Here is a 15,679-nt window from a genome sequence, read left to right on the forward strand (position 1 = left end):
AGCCAGATGTACTGCCCCAGACATTAGGGGAGGATGGAGACAGAGCCAGCTGTACTGCTCCAGACATTAGGGGAGGATGGAGACAGAGCCAACTGTACTGCCCCAGACATTAGGGGAGGATGGAGACAGAGCCAGCTGTACTGCCCCAGACATTAGGGGAGGATGGAGACAGAGCCAACTGTACTGCCCCAGACATTAGGGGAGGATGGAGACAGAGCCAGATGTACTGCTCCAGACATTAGGGGAGGATGGAGACAGCCAGTTGTACTGCTCCAGACATTAGGGGAGGATGGAGACAGAGCCAGCTGTACTGCTCCAGACATTAGGGGAGGATGGAGACAGAGCCAGATGTACTGCTCCAGACATTAGGGGAGGATGGAGACAGAGCCAGATGTACTGCTCCAGACATTAGGGGAGGATGGAGACAGAGCCAACTGTACTGCCCCAGACATTAGGGGAGGATGGAGACAGAGCCGACTGTACTGCCCCAGACATTAGGGGAGGATGGAGACAGCCAGTTGTACTGCCCCAGACATTAGGGGAAGATGGAGACAGAGCAATCTTTATAACCATAGATATAGTTTGTGGTCATCACCATTAGACATGAATAATAACCTACCGAATCTCTATTGTCATTATGATCTACAAGCTAGGTCCACAAACTCTATGGTGATTATTATCTACTAGCTAGGTCTGGAAACTCTATGGTGATTATTATCTACTAGCTAGGTCTGGAAACTATGGTCCTTAGGATCTACTTGCTAGGTCTGGAAACTCTATAGTGATTATTATTTACTAGCTAGGTCTGGAAACTATGGTCCTTATGATCTACTAGCTAGGTCTGGAAACTTTATGGTCCTTAGGATCTACTAGCTAGGTCTGGATACTATGGTCCTTATGATCTACTAGATAAATCTGGAAACTCTATGGTGATTATTATCTACTAGCTAGGTCTGGAAACGCTATGGTCATTATGATCTACTAGCTAGGTCTGGAAACTCTATGGTGATTATTATCTACTAGCTAGGTCTGGAAATGCTATGGTCATTATGATCTACTAGCTATCTACTTCACTCCTCCATCAGTCTGGGCTCCCATCTTCACTCCTCCATCAGTCTGGGCTCTCAGCTTCACTCCTCCATCAGTCTGGGCTCTCAGCTTCACTCCTCCATCAGTCTGGGCTCTCAGCTTCACTCCTCCATCAGTCTGGGCTCTCAGCTTCACTCCTCCATCAGTCTGGGCTCTCAGCTTCACTCCTCCATCAGTCTGGACTCTCAATTTCATCATATCAGTCTGGGCTCTCAGCTTCACTCCTACATCAGTCTGGACTCTCAATGTCTGGGCTCCCATCTTCACTCCTCCATCAGTCTGGGCTCTCAGCTTCACTCTTCCATCAGTCTGGGCTCCCATCTTCACTCCTCCATCAGTCTGGGCTCCCATCTTCACTCCTCCATCAGTCTGGGCTCCCATCTTCACTCCTCCATCAGTCTGGGCTCCCATCTTCACTCCTCCATCAGTCTGGGCTCCCATCTTCACTCCTCCATCAGTCTGGGCTCCCATCTTCACTCCTCCATCAGTCTGGGCTCCCAGCTTCACTCCTCCATCAGTCTGGGCTCCCATCTTCACTCCTCCATCAGTCTGGGCTCCCATCTTCACTCCTCCATCAGTCTGGGCTCCCATCTTCACTCCTCCATCAGTCTGGGCTCCCAGCTTCACTCCTCCATCAGTCTGGGCTCCCATCTTCACTCCTCCATCAGTCTGGGCTCTCATCTTCACTCCTCCATCAGTCTGGGCTCTCAGCTTCACTCCTCCATCAGTCTGGGCTCCCATCTTCACTCCTCCATCAGTCTGGGCTCTCATCTTCACTCCTCCATCAGTCTGGGCTCTCAGCTTCACTCCTCCATCAGTCTGGGCTCCCATCTTCACTCCTCCATCAGTCTGGGCTCTCATCTTCACTCCTCCATCAGTCTGGGCTCCCATCTTCACTCCTCCATCAGTCTGGGCTCCCATCTTCACTCCTCCATCAGTCTGGGCTCCCATCTTCACTCCTCCATCAGTCTGGGCTCCCATCTTCACTCCTCCATCAGTCTGGGCTCTCAGCTTCACTCCTCCATCAGTCTGGGCTCTCAGCTTCACTCCTCCATCAGTCTGGGCTCTCAGCTTCACTCCTCCATCAGTCTGGGCTCTCAGCTTCACTCCTCCATCAGTCTGGGCTCTCAGCTTCACTCCTCCATCAGTCTGGGGATGATGACAGCACTAACACAGATCACTGGGGTTCAGCAGGGCCAGATCATCTTGTCCTAATCTTGGCGCTTGTCATATCCCATCTGGACTAGTGCAACTCTCTGTTGACTGGGCTCCCTGCTTGTGCCATCAGTGTGTGTTTGCATAGGGAGTGGTGTGTACTGTTAGAGGTGAAAGACCTGAATGTCTTTCTCAATAGGTTACGCCCACACACACACACACACACACACACACACACACACACACACACACACACACACACACACACACACACACACACACACACACACACACACACACACACACACACACACACACACACACACACACACACACACGTCTGTAGGATCAGTGCAAGATCTCAAATTAGTGTGTGCAATTGGACCTTAATGAAATCTGTAGGCTTAACCCATCACTATAGTCAGAGGCTGAGAATGCACCCACCTACCACTACTAATACTTAAAGCAGTTGTAATGTAACCACACCGTACCCAGCCATGTCTCTGTCCACCCATCACTACTGGCTGTTTTAGTCATACCCCTGCTTCTAGTACACACCCACTTCTACTATATTTAATGGAAAGAAAAACCTCACAAAGACAGAATTCCTTTTATAGGAATATTTTAATAGTTATTCAATGTTCTACATCTTACAGTACATATTATACAATAACAAACTTGGCTTAGTTATGGTACGAAGATCACTAACTGATCTTCAAAAATAAAAACAAAAAAATGAACAAAAACATTAAAAAAAATAAATGAAAACAGATTTACACTTCATATCACAAAGCCTGACGTGGTCCGGAACACTGGACCAATAGCTAACATACAATTCAGTTCACGCAACGTTGAGAAAACGTTGTGCCATGTTTTGCCATAACGGTATGGTAATGTTACCATTGTTTGTGCAAACTGGGTACAAACTCAAGGGGTTGTTCCTAAACTCGGCCCAGGGATAAAGCCTTGAAGACGAGGAATTTCCCACTTTTTGCATCACATTTAGTGTTCAAATTATTATTTTAGAAATCTCCAACAAGTGAAATAAAAAGCTGCAGAACATTGAGGAAAACTACAAAAATAAGTGCACTATTCCTCCAATAGTAGTGTTTTAATTTGAGGAAACTGCTAAGACATGAAAAACTGCTAAGACATGAAAACTGCTAAGACATGAAACTGCTAAGACATGACCACAGAGGTAAAAGAAAGAGGAAAAAGAGGTGGATGTTTGGAGGATATTTAAACATACAAACACCATTTTGATGTGACATAGTTGTGAAGAGCAAAATACACAAAAACATCAACAACAAATTATCTTTTATCTCTTTCACATTTAAAAAAAACTTATTCAGAGATGGAATGATACAAAAGGTGAAGGACTCATAAGGTTGATAGCCAGCAAAAATACCTTCAAATATATCCTCCTTTGAGCTCTGCAGTTAAGGGTTAATCAGGGTTGGGGTCAGTTCCACTCAGAATGAGTTGATATTCAGTTCCCTTCCTGAAATGACAACGTTGAAATGGAACTGACACGCACCCTGTCTACCCCCCATCCAAAACACAGGCATGCAAACAAGTGTGAGCGAAAGTCAGAAACAAGCCCCCTCAGAGTGTGTGGACACCGGACCCTCAGACTTGTGCTCTATGTATGAATAATAAACACCAAATTGCAGTTAAACCTTAAATAACACTTATGGTAAAAAAAGCGCTCAACTTTACACGCCCAGGAAGTCCAACATATTCTGTTTCCTATTTTAGGCTGAGGTAGAATACTGAGGGAACTCCCTGCCCGTTCCAAAATGATCCCCTTTTTTAGTTGCTCTTAAAGCATCAGATGGGTTTAAGCACCTACAGTAGCCTTCTGGAAGGTTCAGCAGAGTTGAACAACCATCTCTTCAACACATCCAAACGCCTCAGATCAACATGACGTGTGGAGGTAGAGGGTGATGTAAGATTGGACAACAGACTCTGGGTTGGTTAGTGACCCCACATCCAGAGCCCAACCTCAGGTAGGATTAGATTGCATTACATGAGACAGTCCTGCTTACTGTCATCTACATGGTTCCAGTCTGCCATTACACTCACTTCTCATGACCTCAGTCATCACTTCATTCTGCTATGAAGAGGTACTAAGAAAGGGGTGAGGGGAGGGAGAGAAGAAGGAGGGATGGTGTGAAGAAACAGCTGGAACATGAGAGAGAGAGAGAGAGAGAGAGAGAGAGAGGAGAGAGAGAGAGAGAGAGAGAGATATAGATATATATATAGAGAGATAGAGAGAGCCGGATAGAGAGAGACCCGAACACAGAGACACACACATTGAGAGAGAGAGAGAGAGAGAGACACAGAGAGAGAGAGAGGAGACAGCTGGAAATAGAGACAGAGAGAGGGAGACTGCTGGAACACAGAGACACACACAGAGAGAGGAGACAGCTGGAACACAGCGACACAGAGAGAGAGAGGAGACAGCTGGAACATAGAGACACAGAGAGAGAGAGAGAGAGAGAGAGAGAGAGAGAGAGAGAGAGAGAGAGAGAGAGAGAGAGAGAGAGACAGCTGGAACAGAGACACAGAGAGAGAGAGAGAGAGAGAGAGAGAGAGAGAGAGAGAGAGAGAGAGAGAGAGAGAGAGAGAGAGAGAGAGAGAGAGAGAGAGGAGACAGCTGGAACACAGAGACACACAGAGAGAGAGGAGACAGCTGGAAAATAGAGACAGAGAGAGGAGACTGCTGGAACACAGAGACACACACAGAGAGAGGAGACAGCTGGAACACAGCGACACAGAGAGAGAGAGGAGACAGCTGGAACATAGAGACACAGAGAGAGAAGAGACAGCTGGAACAGAGACACAGAGAGAAGAGACAGCTGGAACATAGAGACACAGAGAGAGAGAGAGGAGACAGCTGGAACACAGAGGGAGAAGAGACAGCTGGAACACACAGAGAGAGAAGAGACAGCTGGAACACAGAGACACACAGAGAGAGAGAGGCGACAGCTGGAACATAGAGACACAGAGAGAGAGAGGAGACAGCTGGAACATAGAGACACAGAGAGAGAAGAGACAGCTGGAACAGAGACACAGAGAGAGAAGAGACAGCTGGAACAGAGACACAGAGAGAGAAGAGACAGCTGGAACATAGAGACACAGAGAGAGAGAGAGGAGACAGCTGGAACACAGAGAGAGAGAAGAGACAGCTGTAACACAGAGAGAAGAGACAGCTGGAACACAGAGAGAGAGAAGAGACAGCTGGAACACACAGAGAGAGAAGAGACAGCTGGAACACAGAGACACACAGAGAGAGAGGAGACAGCTGGAACACAGAGAGAGAGAAGAGACAGCTGGAACACAGAGAGAGAGAAGAGACAGCTGGAACACAGAGAGAGGAGACAGCTGGAACACAGAGACACACAGAGAGAGAGAGGAGACAGCTGGAACATAGAGACACACAGAGAGAGAGAGAGAGAGAGAGAGGAGACAGCTGGAACATAGAGACACACAGAGAGAGAGAGAGAGAGAGAGAGGAGACAGCTGGAACATAGAGACACAGAGAGAGAAGAGACAGCTGGAACAGAGACACAGAGAGAGAAGAGACAGCTGGAACATAGAGACACAGAGAGAGAGAGAGGAGACAGCTGGAACACAGAGAGAGAGAAGAGACAGCTGGAACACACAGAGAGAGAAGAGACAGCTGGAACACAGAGACACACAGAGAGAGAGAGGAGACAGCTGGAACACAGAGAGAGAGAAGAGACAGCTGGAACACAGAGAGAGAGAAGAGACAGCTGGAACACAGAGAGAGAGAAGAGACAGCTGGAACACAGAGAGAGGAGACAGCTGGAACACAGAGACACACAGAGAGAGAGAGGAGACAGCTGGAACATAGAGACACACAGAGAGAGAGAGAGGAGACAGCTGGAACACAGAGACACACAGAGAGAGGGAGAGAGTTGGAACACAGAGCCACAGAGAGAGAGAGAGTGAGGAGAGAGCTGGAACACAGTCACAGAGAGAGAGAGAGTGAGGAGAGAGCTGGAACACAGAGCCACAGAGAGAGAGAGAGAGAGAGAGTGAGGAGAGAGCTGGAACACAGAGCCACAGAGAGAGAGAGAGAGAGAGAGAGAGAGAGAGTGAGGAGAGAGCTGGAACACAGAGCCACAGAGAGAGTAAAATTGAGGAAGAGAGATATAGAATCAGATCAGTTCCAACCCCGATGGCAGGATGTGGAGGTCATTTTCAGACAGATCATGTTTGGAATTAACAAGTTACTAAAAATACACCACCAGAGTGATAGACAGAAATCAGACATTACTCTCTAGTCGCCCTCCTTCCTTCCCTCTGGTTTTAGATTCTAAAGGTGTTGGATATCTTCATGTTAATTCAAGCACAGTAACACACAACCCTCAGTGTATAAATAGACTGCATTGTGGTGCATGACGCTCCATGCTACACTACACCTGAATATGAACCATACCCACGCTCAAAAGACCACGCAAGGAAACACACGCCATCTTTTTCTTAACCTCAATGTGGAACAACAATGAAACAGTGGATGATTAAATAAATGCTCAGGAACAATAAGCCATTTTCTTATGTTGATATTTATACTAACTAGTACAAACATTATCAGGACTAAGGAACCCTTACTGAATGCTTGATATCTATTGGTTTGTTTTCTTTAATGACAGTTGAAACTGCCTCTCTGTTTCACTACAAAGCCTAGCTACCTGGTACCTAGTAGAAATTATTGTTGTCAGGTTTTTATTATTATTGTGCATCGCTTCCTCGTGAAATTATTACAATAACTCTGATATGTACTGCTGACACCTCAGAATACAGTAACAGTGAACTCTGATATGTACTGCTGACACCTCAGAATACAGTAACAGTGAACTCTGATATGTACTGCTGACACCTCAGAATACAGTAACAGTGAACTCTGATATGTACTGCTGACACCTCAGAATACAGTAACAGTGAACTCTGATATGTACTGCTGAAACCTCAGAATACAGTTAACAGTGATTCAAATGGATTGAGTCTGGATACACAGCCTATAATCCAGATTTAAGGATTACCAGGAATAAGAATTTTAAAATGATTTTAATTCTAAATGACTATAAAATAATTACTGTGCGGTAACCGTATAACGAGGCATGTTATCTTATTATTGCAATTAACGACTTGATCTACTTTGATACACAGTAAATGCTTTGTAATGACCCGTGCCTCACAGATCCTAACTGTGATTCATACTTATCTATTAAAACCCTGAAACATGGTATACACTGTTCCCTGCTGTTCCCCCTCCTGACCCTCCTCTCTCCCCCCTGACCCACCTCTCCCCCTGACCCACCTCTCCCCTCCTGACCCTCCACTCCCCTCATGACCCTCCTCTCTCCCTCCTGACCCTCCTCTCTCCCTACTGACCCTCCTCTCTCCCTCCTGACCCTCCAATCCCCTCCTGACCCACCTCTCTCCCTCCTGACCCTCCACTCCCCTCCTGACCCACCTCTCTCCCTCCTGACCCTCCTGACCCTCCACTCCCCTCCTGACCCACCTCTCTCCCTCCTGACCCTCCTCTCTCCCTCCTGACCCTCCACTCCCCTCCTCCTGACCCTCCACTCCCCTCCTGACCCTCCTCTCCCCTCCTGACCATCCACTCCCCCTGACCCACCACTCCCCTCCTGACCCTTCACTCCCCTCCTGACCCACCACTCTCCCTCCTGACCCACCACTCCTCCTCCACTCCCTCCTGACCCACCACTCCCTCCTGACCCTCCACTCCCTCCTGACCCTCCACTCCCCTCCTGACCCACCACTCCCCCTCCTGACCCACCACTCTCCCTCCTGACCCTCCACTCTCCCTCCTGACCCTCCACTCCCTCTCCTGACCCACCACTCCCCTCCTGACCCACCACTCTCCCTCCTGACCCTCCACTCCCCCTCCTGACCCACCACTCTCCCTCCTGACCCACCACTCCCCTCTTGACCCACCACTCCCCTCCTGACCCACCACTCCCCCTCCTGACCCACCACTCCCCTCCTGACCCACCACTCCCCTCCTGACCCACCACTCCCCTCCTGACCCACCACTCTCCCTCCTGACCCTCCACTCCCCTCCTGACCCACCACTCTCCCCCTGACCCTCCACTCCCCTCATGACCCTCCACTCCCCCCTGACCCACCACTCCCCCTCCTGACCCTCCACTCCCCTCATGACCCTCCACTCCCCCAATGACCCACCACTCCCCTCCTGACCCTCCACTCCCCCTCCTGACCCTCCACTCCCCTCCTGACCCTCCTCTGCCACGTCAATAAGCAATCAGTCCGAGTGGTGGTCTAATGTACTGTGTGTGTGTGTGTGTGTGTGTGTGTGTTTAAGTGTGTTGGAACACGTTTGAATCCATGTACGATTATTTGATTGACATTAAGTGATCCTGCTTTAAGTATGACTTTGTGTGTATTTATGGGTATGTATGTATGTATGTATGTATGTATGTATGTATGTATGTATGTATGTATGTATGTATGTATGTATGTATGTATGTATGTATGTATGTATGTATGTATGTATGTATGTATGTATGTATGTATGTATGTATGTATGTATGTATGTAGGTGACTGTGTGCATGAACACATCCTGTACACACAGCTATATAAATATATTAACATTTGATAATTGATCAGTTTAAGCTAAATGACAAATGGCCTCTATATTGAGATGAATTCAGTAACTGGTAAGTATTGTGACCGTGTGATGGTGCACACCACGTCTTTACAGCCACACAGCAGATCTAGTCGTTACAGATCTAGTCAGACAGTGGATCTAGACGTTACAGATCTAGTCAGATAGCGGATCTAGTCAGACAGTGGATCTAGACGTTGCAGATCTAGTCAGACAGTGGATCTAGACGTTACAGATCTAGTCAGATAGCGGATCTAGATGTTACAGATCTAGTCAGATAGCGGATCTAGTCAGACAGCGGATCTAGTCAGACAGTGGATCTCGACGTTACAGATCTAGTCAGATAGCGGATCTAGTCAGACAGTGGATCTAGATGTTACAGATCTAGTCAGACAGTGGACCTAGACGTTACAGATCTAGTCAGACAGCGGATCTAGACTTTACAGATCTATCTATGAAACAGCTAGCAGCTGGAAGACAACCCTTGTTATCAGAAGTGGAAGATGAACTGAAGATGAGAAGAAGAAGTGGAACAGAGATTGTGAACAGAGAGAAAAGAGGTTCCAAGACAGTGCTTTGTTGGAAAATGAAAAGGGTTAAAACAAACAGAAAGAATGAAATCAAAACCCTGCGCTGACATCTAATCGTTAGGAAAATTTGGCAGCATAAATTGATGATGATGATGGCGTGATGATGAAGGTGGTGGTGGAAGTGTCCAGTACATTCCCACCATTGGATCTGGACCACACCAACAGAACACGGACCACAAGCAACAGACACCCATGATTGGTCAATCACTCTGGAGTTCCAATGACAATGGAAAAATTGAAATGATGTTAAAAAAAAAAGTTTTAAAAAATGAAATAAATAAAACAAACAAAAGAAAGAAAACAACGTAACAAATTGACATATTGGCAAATCAAAGAAGAAGAAAAGAATCGTTGTGTAAAAAAATAAAAAAGAAGCTTTTATAAAACACTACAGAATGCAGCAAGTGTCCGTTGCTCTTTAGTTTTGTTGTTGCAGACAGATGTGAGGTTGCCATGGTGACCATTAGAAGCCCGTGTAAGACTGGAGTAGTTGCATACGTTGGACTCCAGATCTGAAACGACAGAGACGGGACCCAGAGAAGGAGTTTAAAGACATTGGATTGATTGAGAGCGGAATGTGGACATTTGTAATTCTGAGATGACTTACCTCTCGGGGGGCGGGGTCTACCAGTGGGGAGGGACATAGCTGTAACCAGGTGTGCCCTGGGACCGGTACTGTGGCATGGTGACGTGTTGGTGAGCACCCAGCTGAGCGTGCTGAGGCGTGGTCAACAGGGTTCCTACAGGACGACACATCAGGGTAACATGTCATTTTGTCACTATCGTTTGGACCGTAACATTAGGGCCTATATATGACGCAGACCAAACTAACACAACTTACACCAAAAAAACACAATCGTTTTAACATAAGAATAATCCACTTTGCATAGGAAATTAAATAGAATCATTTAAAAAAATGTGTTTAATATGAAAATATATTTAATGTTCACGTGACGTCAACATGATGTAGCCACACCAGCTTCCTCAGTCATCCGTCCTACCTGCACTCATAGCCATGGTGGTCCCGGCAACCATCCCCATGGCAGCCATTCCGTTGTTTCTAGGGGCTTGGACCGGGGCGGGGTAGAGGGCTGAGGGCATGCTGTTTGGCTGAACCACTGTGGTGTGGTGGATTACATGAGGCTGAGGCTGAGCAGCATAAACAGGCTGGGTGTAATACGCCTACAGGCACAGAGACAGAGGTTAGAGTGTGTCTGTGTTAGTGTGTGTCTGTGTGTGTTGATGTGTGTGTGCATGTGAGTAGAGTGTTGATTTACATAGGGCTGGGCAGCATACACTGGCTGGCCATAATACGCTGCTGCCTACAGGGAGACAGAGAGAGAGGTTAGGGTGTGTGTGTGCTTATCAGTACATAAAGGTCCTACTGAGGGTAGTAGACGGTGAGGGAGTAGGATGTGTGTGTACGCTGAGGTTAGGATTGTATATAGGTGTGTGTGTGTGTTTGTATAGAAGCTGCTGAGGGTAGGAGTAGGGTGTGTGTGTGTGTGTGTTTTGTGTGAAGGGTATGTGTGCTTACCTGTGCATACAAGCTCTGCAAGTTCTGCATGCTCTGCAGGTTCTGCATACTCTGCATGTTCTGCTGGGGGTAGGCACTTCTGATAGGGTACATGGCTGTTTGGTAGGGGTTGGGAGAGGGGGAGTATGGCGGAGGGGCTCCGTTCGTCTGGGTGGGGGGCACTTTATACGGAGTACCCGCTGTAGTGTATCCTACACACACACACACACACACACACACACACACACACACACACACACACACACACACACACACACACACACACACACACACACACACACACACACACACACACACACACACACACACACACACACACACACACACACACAGAGAGAGAGAGAAGAGAGAGATGATCCAGCGGCCAAGACATGTATAAGAGTAACAAATCCTTCCTCTCAGTCCTAATGTAGTACCTCAGCAGTGTTCATTTCATCAACAACAATAGTGACTCAAATATTTGCGAAACACCTATTTTTTAGTGGCAATTGACGAGACTTTAACTGACTAAATAGACACCCCCAAAAAAAAACTAAATTAAAATTATTTCAGTTGACTAAAACGTGACAAAATCATCTCTGTGACCAAAATCAGACTAGTAAATGGACTGGACAAGAGGTTTTGGAGAGATTGAGAGCTTTTCAGAAATGACCCATAATGACCCACTGGCTCTATGTTTTGTTTCTTTCCTATCGTCCATTCATGAAGCATATTATATATATTATATATGCCATTTAGCAGACGCTTTTATCCAAAGCGACTTACAGTCATGTGTGCATACATTCTACGTGGTCTGCTCTAACACCGGGCTACTTGCAGACCAGACCATTAACCATATGTTCAGGACACGCCTTGTTCAGTCATGTTACCTCATTAGCTAGCTACAGCTAACAACCTGCATTCAGCAGGATGCAACGTTCTGGAACGTTCAGATAGACATATGGTATGTAGAACAAACATGCCTCTGACATGTTGAATAAGGAATAACATTAGAAATTCTGATAATAGTCCTATCTTCAAATATGTTGCTAGGACAAGGCTATGCATGCTTGTGCACATGGAAGTCAGTGATTTACGTTTACTTTAGTTTAATGAGGCAATACAAATCTGATGTGACTTTGGCCCACTGTTTTTGTCATTTTGACAATAACTAGACTAAATCATTATTCAAATGACAAAACATGTGAATAAGACTTGATAATTTAGTCAAAATGACTACAAATAGAGAAAATTAAAAAATAGTGCAAAAATTAACACGGCAATAGAATGCAATCCAGTCAGAGTATGACTAGTCAATGTCTCCCCTAGTGGTAGAGCCTCATCATTACAGTATCCAAGTGGTAAAGCCTCATCAATACAGTCTCCTCCTAGTGGTAAAGCCTCATCATTACAGTCTCCTCCTAGTGGTGTAGCCTCATCATTACAGTCTACTCCTAGTGGTGTAGCCTCATCATTACAGTCCCGGTCCAGTCTGCTCCTAGTGGTAAAGCCTCATCATTACAGTCTCCCCCTAGTGGTAAAGCCTCATCATTACAGTCTCCTCCTAGTGGTAGAGTCTCGTCATTACAGTCTCCTCCTAGTGGTAGAGTCTTGTCATTACAGTCTCCTCCACGTGGTGCAGCCTCATCATTACAGTCTCCTCCTAGTGGTAGAGCCTCATCATTACAGTCTCCTCCTAGTGGTAGAGCCTCATCACTACAGTCTCCTCCTAGTGGTAGAGTCTCATCATTACAGTCTCCTCCTAGTGGTGTAGCCTCATCATTACAGTCTCCTCCTAGTGGTAGAGTCTCATCATTACAGTCTCCTCCTAGTGGTGTAGCCTCATCATTACAGTCTCCTCCTAGTGGTGTAGCCTCATCATTACAGTCTCCTTATGGTAGAGTCTCATCATTACCAGTCTCCTAGTGGTAGAGTCACATCATTACAGTCTCCTCCTAGTGGTAAAGCCTCATCACTACAGTCTCCTAGTGGTAGAGCCTTATCACTACAGTCTCCTAGTTGTAGAGCCTCATCACTACAGTCTCCTAGTGGTAAAGCCTCATCACTACCGTCTCATCCTAGTGGTAGAGCCTCATTACTAGTCTCCTCCTAGTGGTGTAGCCTCATCATTACAGTCACCTCCTAGTGGTAGAGCCTCATTTACTAGTCTCTTCCTAGTGGTGTAGCCTCATCATTACAGTCTCCTCCTAGTAGTGTAGCCTCATCATTACAGTCTCCTCCTAGTGGTAGAGTCTCATCACTACAGTCTCCTAGTGGTAGAGCCTCATCACTACAGCCTCCTAGTTGTAGAGCCTCATCACTACAGTCTCCTAGTGGTAGAGTCTCATCACTACAGTCTCCTCCTAGTGGTAAAGCCTCATCACTACAGCCTCCTAGTTGTAGAGCCTCATCACTAGTCTCCTCCTAGTGAGTCACCCAGTAAAATACTACTTGAGTAAAAGTCAAAAAGTTTTTGGTTTTAAATATACTTAAGTATCAAAAGTAAAAATAAACGTATAAACCATTTAAAATTCTTTATATTAAGCAAAGCAGACGGCACAATGTATATCTTTGTTTAATTGACGGATAGTCAGGGGGCACATTCCAACACTCAGACATAATTTACAAACGAAGCACAAGTGAGTCTGCCAGATCAGAGGCATGGGGATGATCAGGGATGTTCTCATGATTAAGTGTGTGAATTGGACCATTTTCCTGTCAAAATGTAACAAGTACTTTTCAGGGAAAATGTATGGAGTAAAAAGTACTTTATTTTCTTTAGGAATGTAGTGAAGTAAAAGTTGGCAAAAATATAAATAGTAAAGTAAAGTACAGATACTCCAAAAACGACTTAAAGTAGTACTTTATTGTATTTTTACATCACTGAGTATAGGCATTAGGCATCTAAAATATTGCTTCCTCCTGTCCAGTGTTTTCAGATTAGAACAGGGAAAGGAAATGAAGCCACTGACATGATTTAGATCCACCACATGAATTACACAATATCTTATTAGCTACTTATATTGCTTTATGCTACATACATTAAACTATTAGGCTATATATAGTGGGTTATTGAGATGTGCCTATGGTTATCCTAGGACTGCTCTATAGACCTCTTTACAGTGCCGCACGAGGCCGATGCGCACACCTTGGAAGGCAGCAACAAAAGCCTCTATTTACAAGCTGCGTTTGAGTGCATTTCTCACTACTTTTGGATTATAATTGGATTTTAAGGCTCGTATGAATGTCCTGCTTCATATAATGTTTGTGTCATCATCGCAAATCAACTGCATTATACTTAAAAAACAACTTCAACCAGTAATATTGCTCTTTGGCTAGCTTTTGCTACAGCCTATATCAATGAACGTTAGCATTCTAGCTAACAACCGCTGCATCCAAAACACTTATTTTGAAAAGATCACAACCAAATATAATCTTCAAGCAAATATAATCTTGAAGCAAAAACAAACCATAATTGTAAGTGTACAAGAACCCAAGAAAGTGATTTTGAAGTAATAGAGCATAAATTTAGGCTGTTGTTGAATGGGCGCAGAAGGCGATGGCTTCTTACTGCCACCATGAGTCGCACGCATCTGTGCATGGCGTCAGTGTGTCGTGTGCTGGAAAAGGGTCTCTTTGTGTAGTACTCTGCTAGAACCACCAGGGGATAGCTGACTACTCTATACCAGGGGTCTCCGACCTTTTCTAGCATGAGAGCTACTTTAAAATAATGAAATATGTTGAGAGCTCATTCGAGCTTTCAAATAGGCACATTATTCTCTTCTCTTCTGGGTCCTTAGCGTACAAGAGGAAGTAGTGCAGTGTTTTCTGTCAATATACCTGTTCAAATAAAGGTTAATAAACAACTCTAAGGGGGTCCTATAAAATCAGTTTTATATATTCCCAAATTATGTTGTTTTCTCATTTGTACATTTCCTGGTTTTAGATCGATTTTATATTTCATTCTCAAAATTACAATTGTTTATAAAAGATAAATATGCAATTGGAGTCCATGTCAATGCTTAAATAAAACAAACACGTTTAGATTTGAGTGTAATTCCCCTTTAATTTCGCATCTGGCCCTTTAATTGCTCAGCTAACGAGTGAGGAATGTGCCGGTCTAGCAATGGTTCAGTACTGTTGCTGCTCATTTCATGGCAAAGTTTACAAATAATAAATAATAGATAAATGATAAACACTGAACCAAAATATAAACGCAACATGTAAAGTGCTGGTCCCATGTTTCGTGAGCTGAAATAAAAGATTCCAGAAATTTTCCATACGCACAAAAGGTTTATTTCTCTCAAATTTTTGTGCACAAATTTGTTTACATCCCTGTTAGTGAGCATTTCTCCTTTGCCAAGATAATCCATCCACCTGACAGGTGTGGCATATCAAGAAGCTGATTAAACAGCATGATCATTACACAGGAGCACTTTGTGCTGGGAACAATTAAAGGCCACTAAAATGTGCAGTTTTGTCACAACACAATGCCACAGATTTCTCATGTTGAGGGAGCGTGCAATTGGCATGCTGACTGCAGGAATGCCCACGAGAGCTGTTGCCAGACAATTGAAGGTTAATTTCTCTACCATAAGCCGCTGCCAATGTTGTTTTAAAGAATTTGGCAGTATCCCCAACTGGCC

At 45.3% G+C, this 15,679-nt stretch overlaps 1 protein-coding gene across 1 annotated transcript; it reads right to left on the reverse strand.

The window, feature by feature from the left end:
• Nucleotides 1-8,746: 8,746 nt before the first annotated feature.
• LOC124028610 (protein FAM168A-like) lies at nucleotides 8,747-11,280 on the reverse strand. Its single transcript, XM_046340635.1, has 4 exons — nucleotides 11,055-11,280; nucleotides 10,519-10,699; nucleotides 10,125-10,257; nucleotides 8,747-10,029 (listed from the first exon to the last, which is right to left on the reverse strand). The coding sequence occupies exons 1-3, from the start codon at nucleotides 11,145-11,147 to the stop codon at nucleotides 10,142-10,144; spliced, it is 390 nt and encodes a 129-aa protein (XP_046196591.1). The 5' UTR covers nucleotides 11,148-11,280; the 3' UTR covers nucleotides 8,747-10,029; nucleotides 10,125-10,141.
• Nucleotides 11,281-15,679: the final 4,399 nt, after the last annotated feature.

This window comes from Oncorhynchus gorbuscha, unplaced genomic scaffold (genome assembly GCF_021184085.1).
Source record: "Oncorhynchus gorbuscha isolate QuinsamMale2020 ecotype Even-year unplaced genomic scaffold, OgorEven_v1.0 Un_scaffold_4512, whole genome shotgun sequence".
Classification (NCBI taxonomy): Eukaryota; Metazoa; Chordata; class Actinopteri; order Salmoniformes; family Salmonidae; genus Oncorhynchus; species Oncorhynchus gorbuscha.

Bases quoted from the DNA above. Each gene is read 5' to 3' on its own strand.
- LOC124028610 (XM_046340635.1), bottom strand. From the start codon at position 11,147: ATGTACCCTATCAGAAGTGCCTACCCCCAGCAGAACATGCAGAGTATG. The intron at 10,700-11,054 runs GTAAGCACACAT...CTGTGCCTGTAG, and splicing joins TGCAGAGCTTGTATGCACAG to GCGTATTACACCCAGCCTGT. The intron at 10,258-10,518 runs GTAGGACGGATG...GTCGTCCTGTAG, and splicing joins CACCATGGCTATGAGTGCAG to GAACCCTGTTGACCACGCCT.